The sequence below is a fragment of the Ylistrum balloti genome, unplaced genomic scaffold, assembly GCF_031769215.1.
Source record: "Ylistrum balloti isolate Yb309-2 unplaced genomic scaffold, AGI_CSIRO_Ybal_v1 Utg369736, whole genome shotgun sequence".
Lineage (NCBI taxonomy): Eukaryota > Metazoa > Mollusca > Bivalvia > Pectinida > Pectinidae > Ylistrum > Ylistrum balloti.
Window position 1 is genome coordinate 82,033 of NW_026781948.1, and position 7,322 is coordinate 89,354.

Here is a 7,322-nt window from a genome sequence, read left to right on the forward strand (position 1 = left end):
CTCGTTACCATCTCGTAAAACCGTGGTCAACACTTCATAACACATCTTGAGAACCTCGTCACCTTATCGCCAATCCGTCACCTTATCGACAATCCATCACCTTATCGCCAATCCATCATCATATCGCCAATTCACCACCATATCGCCAATCCGTCACCTTATCCCCAATCCGTCATCTTGAAACCAATCCGTCACCATATCGCCAATCCGTCATATTGTAACCAATCCGTCACCTTATCGCCAATCCGTCATCTTGTAACCAATCCGTTACCATATCGCCAATCTGTCATCTTGTAACCAATCCGTCACCATATCGCATATCCGTCACCTTTTCGCCAATCTGTCACCTTATAACAAATCCGTCACCTTATCGCCAATCCGTCACCGCATAACCAATCCGTCACCTTATCGCCAATCCATCACCTTATAGCCAATCCATCACCACCTCGTTACCATCGCCACTTTGTCACCGTATACAACCGAGATCCAGTTATTTTTTTGATTTACTAATCTTAAACATTTATAATTCTAGTCAAATGAAAGTTACTAGTTCCACATAAGGTTCATAACTTCAAGAAAAAACACAAACAAAAATAACCTATTTATATACTTGTCGTTTCTGTAATATCGTATTTGATCTTTTCGCTTATAACGAAAGACAAAAAACAAAATATTGTAACTTTATCAAAGTAAAATACTCTAAAAACAACGGAACTAGGATCGTGTGATATTCCCTCATTTCGTCAGTATATAAAGGATTTTTTGTATTCAGCGACATCGCCTGGCTAGCGTGTTCGCATGTTCCATGACACGTGTTACCTTAGGTAAACGTTCTGTATGGTCACTTTCTAGCCGCCAGCTCAGTCGAGTGGACACATCAAATTCTCTGCCATATTTGCTTGTCATCATCATAGGTCCAGAACTAAATATAAAGTCAAGAGTCGACGAGTGACTATGGACATTTTAATGACAGTGAAGTTTGGCAAATTAGAGGCTAAAATTCAAGCGAAACGGATCAACGTTTTCCAATGCACAGTAAACCCAAATACGACAAAATGATTTGGGAATGACATGTACAGGTCACTCAGAAAGTCGCTTAAAATTACAATAAGCAGCGGAAATCTCTTTCTAAGACCATGTGAGTACTAAAACTGCAGAAGATATGGATTTAATTAAAACAGGTATACATAGTACGGTAAAGAATTAGAATTAGAAAGAGGTGGTGTTGCGATGACGACATGGTAACGGGATGGTGTTGCGATGACGACATGGTAACGGGATGGTGTTGCGATGACGACATGGTAACGGGATGGTGTTATGATGACGACATGGTAACGGGATGGTGTTATGATGACGACATGGTAACGGGGTGGTGTTGCGATGACGACATGGTAACGGGATGGTGTTGCGATGACGACATGGTAACGGGATGGTGTTATGATGACGACATGGTAACGGGGTGGTGTTGCGATGACGACATGGTAACGGGATGGTGTTATGATGACGACATGGTAACGGGATGGTGTTATGATGACGACATGGTAACGGGGTGGTGTTGCGATGACGACATGGTAACGGGATGGTGTTATGATGACGACATGGTAACGGGATGATGTTGCGATGACGACATGGTAACGGGATGGTGTTATGATGACGACATGGTAACGGGGTGGTGTTGCGATGACGACATGGTAACGGGATGGTGTTATGATGACGACATGGTAACGGGATGGTGTTATGATGACGACATGGTAACGGGGTGGTGTTGCGATGACGACATGGTAACGGGATGGTGTTATGATGACGACATGGTAACGGGGTGGTGTTGCGATGACGACATGGTAACGGGATGGTGCTGTGATGACGACATGGTAACGGGGTGGTATTGTGATGACGACATGGTAACGGGGTGGTATTGTGATGACGACATGGTAACGGGGTGGTATTGTGATGACGATATGGTAACGGGATGATGTTGTGATGACGACATAGTAACGGAGTGGTGCTGTGATGACGATATGGCAACGGGATGGTGTTGTGATGACGATATGGTAACGGGATGGTGTTGTGATGACGACATGGTAACGGGGTAGTATTGTGATGACACATGGTAACGGGATGGTGTTGTGATGACGACATGGTAACGAGGTTGCATTGTGGTGATGAGGTGGTAACGAGGCAATGTTGTGGTGACGAGGTGTAACGAAGTGGTGCTGTGCTGATGGGATGATGTTGTGACGGGGTGTTAAGGAGGCGCTAACGAAGACGTAGTGTTGTAACGATTTGGTGTTGTCGTAACGAGGTGTATTGGGATGTTGAAAAGGAGGTTTCGTAGTAACGAGGTGCTGGTTTGGTGACGGGGTGGTAACGAAGTTTGTTTGCGTAACGGGGCGATTACAAGGAGGTAATGTGGTAATAAGATGGTAACAAGGTGTTAACAAGGAAGTGATGTAGAGACGGAATGGTAACGAGGTGATGGCAAGGAAGTGATGTAGAGACGGAATGGTTACAAGGTGATGACAAGGAAGTGGTGTGGTGACGGAATGGTTACAAGGTGATGGCAAGGAAGTGGTGTAGAGACGGAATGGTTACAAGGTGTTGACAAGGAAGTGGTGTAGAGACGGAATGGTTACAAAGTGATGGCAAGGAAGTGATGTAGAGACGGATGGTAACGAGGTGGTGGCATAAATATGAGGAGTCAGCAACCAGCATCGAATGTCCGTTTATTTCTAAATTTCTTTCTCGGAAATGACAGTTATAGCGTGTGATCGGTCATATAAGTATATAGATATATAACTAGCCAGTCTTCATCTGATTGTTCACATAGAATGATATTAATATGGAATTCATCTATCAAAAATGGTTATTTTCAAGCCTTAGAGACGTGAAAAAAACTCGTTAAATCGAGTATTTTTGACGAAATATGATCAAAGTTGAAAAGAATACTTTTGAATATGTCGTTATATAATCAGTATAAATATTATTTTTAACTTTTTTTCTGTTTGTCACCTGAGATCTTATCGCTGAATATCCTGTTGGTTTTTTATCATTATTTGTTATATTCATTTAAATCATGAAAAACCACTAGATTGCAATTTGGAATTAATTTCCATACTGAATAAAATTTCTAAGAGGAAAAATTAAAACATTCGCTGTGTTGCTTCCATTCATTATACGACTCGGAGTTAATAACTTTTCTGATATTCAATAGTCAGGCAGCACGATAGGCTGTGTCACTGCATTAGTGTGCAGCTAGGCGTGATACACGAGTTCACCATTCATCTGTAAATACAACGCTGACAAAAAAAATCACACTTCTTTAAAATCGATCGTTATAAAGCTATACACGGAAAATAACAGCATTATTGAATGTCAGAAATTTTCATCAGGGTACAAATAGTATGACTTGTCACTGCTGGTATACAACACTCGAACAACATTGTATGTATAAGGCCTATTGAAATTCCTCCCGCATACTTACGTTATTTGCCTGTCGATGTATATTACACGTAAACAGTTTATGTACCTAGTGTATTGATTTGTTTATCGACAGGGGGCGCGGTAGCTCAATCGGTTAGAATGTTTACCTACGTTACCTCGCGCCCGTGGTGCATGGTTCGACCTCCTTCCCCTTGGCGGTTTGTCTAAGAAACGGGCCGGTCTGTGCTGACATGAGTGTGTTCTTGGATAACAGATCCCCCTAATTGCTCTGGAACCATGTATAGGGCCTCCTATATGTTGTTCAGTGTGGTAGTCACTACTACAAAATTACACTGACTGTTCCCGTCGCAATATATCCAGTAATTCTTTGCCGGTGTTTTTGGTCCGAGATGCTCAAAGCTTTATTAGCGCAGTTAGTGAAAATCTTGAAATATGAATTAAACAAATTAAGGATCTTCAATATTTGCTGGTAATAAATGTGATTGTCCACTGACCTCTGCTTAAGTCTAGACGAACTTTGTTCAAGAGGGACATGACAAAATAAAAATCATTATCTATGGTTAGTATATATATCTTACTTGCATCGATCAGTGTATATGTATTTACATAATTAATAACCAAGATTCAGTTTTCCAATAATAACTCGATATCTCACGAGCCGTCATGTGGAACATATGCAACACGACACGCTTACCAGATATAATTCCTTTCCTATATAAAACTGAATGACGGATATTGAATTTTCAAATCAAATGACACCAGTTGTTTAATGTTTGGTCGTTCTTGGTGCAAATTGTGGATAAAGGTAAAAAAAAATGATATGTATTTACAGCTGAATGAATCCAGTTTGTAAAAGCTCCAAGGATCATATATTGTTCTGTACTAGCAGATGATTGCCTTTTTAAAAAGACGTAAGATTAGCAAGGCTATAACTGTCTCTATCATATTGTCCTAACCTAAGGTTTGAATTTATACATGTAGATCATGGCGTCTCATTGAAATATGTATTCAGATTTCACCACTCTTAACATCATAACCTCTAACCTTTACCATCGTTTTCAAAAAATCAGTTACAAGATATCTGCCGTCGGCTTTCCGCCGGAAGTCACAAGACATCTGTTGCGGGACATAAAGTTCGTCAACAGATACCTCTCGCTGAGATAGATAGCTTGTCACAAAATACTTGGTGCTAAGACATGCAGTCTGTCACATCAGTATCTTCATCAAACTATGTTTACCCCATGGAGACATATTTGTGAGATACGTATGCCGCGTTGACATACATATTGCGTCAAGTGTCGTCGTTATATGTATGTCAAACCGACATGTCACAGTAGTCTGTACCTACCTATAGAATAAGTACAATAGGTAGTTAGATGTGATCATTTTAATTATCAATATATTTTATTGAACAACATGAATTTATTGAACATGTTTAGAAGTCTAATTAGAGCTGATCACAACATAAAATATTCATTGAAATTCATTGGTAATATATTCTGAGATGAAAAACATTTAATCACCTTACAACTTTTAAACATCTTCGATGTATGTATAATCTATTTCACGACACGGTTGAAATTGATTATAGGGTTTATGAAATATTTTGATTTGGTTCCAAGTCGAAATAATACCTTCGGCGCGTCACGTCGTGAGAAGCGATGGACAAGATACTCGTACCATCCAATCAATATCACGATATTCGTTTGACACACAAATTGTGACGTCAGTGTTTTTAAATTTGTTATCAAATGACACTTAGTCATAACAAAGTTTCTAGGTGTGAGCTAGCCTTCTCCTGTTTCGGTCACATTTAAGTTACACTCACATTGATATTGGTGTCATTTCCCGATAATTACATCATTATCAGTATTTCTGTTTAATTTAAGTGAAGGATGTACACTACCGAGATTTTTTCGCTGTTAATTCTAAATATTTCCACGAAAATATATATAATATATATATAATATATATAATATATCATTAATGAGTATTATAGTATTAAAAGGCTACTATATCATTTTGATAACTTGAGTATCATTCAAAATTACTTTTCAAAATCTTAATTAGAATATACTCTGATGTATGTAGAAAAATAGCTATCGTCTATACATTTATCGAGATCATCCTGTATTTCTTGTGTTACAACTGAGAGACAATATATCTATATATATATATATATATATATATATACATTATATACACGCCCATGACCAGTTGTTTATTACTTCAATGTATTTGGTTTATACCAGTTGAGTTTGATACACAAATCTCTGTATAATATATTTTAGAATACCTTCACCCTTTTCCAAACTCTCTTCCATAAAAACCTCTATACACGAATAACACTATTTTCCCCTCGAGACTAGACTAGTTAATCAGAAATATGATAAATATCCTTATGACTATACTATCCATGCCTCACCAAACTGTCGTAATGTTCGTTATGTCGAAGTAGGCGAGAGAACTATATGTATCCAACACTAACTAAGGTGCTACCTTCCCAACCAGCCTACCTTAACCGTGATCCAGTGTAAGGCAATCTACGTCATGTACCTGTTAACAATTAAGGGCAAATTGGGGTTTAGATTTAAGATGGATTACGAAGGGAGATAACCCATTTTATTGTCATGGGAAGGACACAACACGGAATGTAACTTTACATTTGATTAATAACACTAGAAGCTGAAAATTGGCTTCCGCTACATACATATACAGCATTTTTTTGTATTTGGGACGAAATCTTTTAGAAAAAAAATTAATTCTGTATCAGGAAAGTTAACAAGATGTCTTCTTTATATGTATATGAATGATTCTTGTCACCGTGTGTATTTATACTTCAGTCCAAGAGATGGATTAAAATTCGACAGGTTGATCCATACCCACAACTAACTTATAATCCACTAATCGGCACGCGCCTGAAATCAAAGTTACTCTGGACAATTAAACAGTCTTCACGGCCTGCCAAGACTGTACAAACCTTGTCTATACTAAAGACATATTCAGCATTGAATTGAAATAAAAATCATGAATTTCTTCCAAATCGAGATGTGACTAGAAATCTGCACTGACACTGAGTTACTGTAGATAGTTTGATACTTTTCCAAATCGATTTCATCAACAATATATGCCACACATAAAAACACGGAAGAGGGTTGGGGAAGATTTTTTCTGATTTTCACAAATCCTGTTAAATAAAGCCTAACTTTCTTTCTTTCTGCTTTAAGCATTGTTTTTTTTTTGTGTGTGTACTAAAGATGTCACAATACACAAATATACTCACTGTATTGTGTTCTTGTGCCTCACACAACATTCCAATGGTCGCGGTTTGTGAGTTGTTTTTCTTTACAAAATCCCGAAGTTGCCAATTCTTTGAAGACAGCATTCTTGCTAATTATTATATTCTTGATTCTCAAATATCGATCGTCTAGTTCACACATACTCGGTTATAATTAAACCATCGTCATTTGATCGTAATGGCGGTTTGTGATTCTCAAGAAGCTATATTAATCGGACCGGTCTGTGCCAGCGTGTCTGTGCCTTGAAGACACTTAACCGATCAGCAGCTCTGAATGGCATGCGCCGAGCATTCTGTATGTCGTTCAGCGAGGTAGCCGCCAGCTCCTTCAAGGCGACCCTGCCTCTAAACCACTCTGACTGCTGATGGGACGACGAACCAAATAAATGCATTGATCATGTAAAAATCCGTTTATTCTGTCAAATTACAGACTAGGTTTTGTTTTATGTGAACAGAATTCACCCATTTGCTCATTTAAAATCTAAAACCACAGTGACATTGTCACGTGCACTCTCTCAGTTCTTCTCAACAACTCTAAAGCTGTACACTACTTTTTGTTATGGTTGTATAAATATTAATCTCC

The 7,322-nt window shown here is 38.5% G+C and overlaps 1 protein-coding gene across 1 annotated transcript; it reads right to left on the bottom strand.

Moving 5' to 3' along the window:
- Positions 1 to 1,172: 1,172 nt before the first annotated feature.
- On the bottom strand, positions 1,173 to 7,131 carry LOC132543031 (adhesive plaque matrix protein-like). The gene is made up of 2 exons (XM_060206488.1): positions 6,968 to 7,131; positions 1,173 to 2,256 (listed from the first exon to the last, which is right to left on the bottom strand). The coding sequence occupies exons 1-2, from the start codon at positions 7,129 to 7,131 to the stop codon at positions 1,173 to 1,175; spliced, it is 1,248 nt and encodes a 415-aa protein (XP_060062471.1).
- Between the last annotated feature and the right edge of the window lie 191 nt (positions 7,132 to 7,322).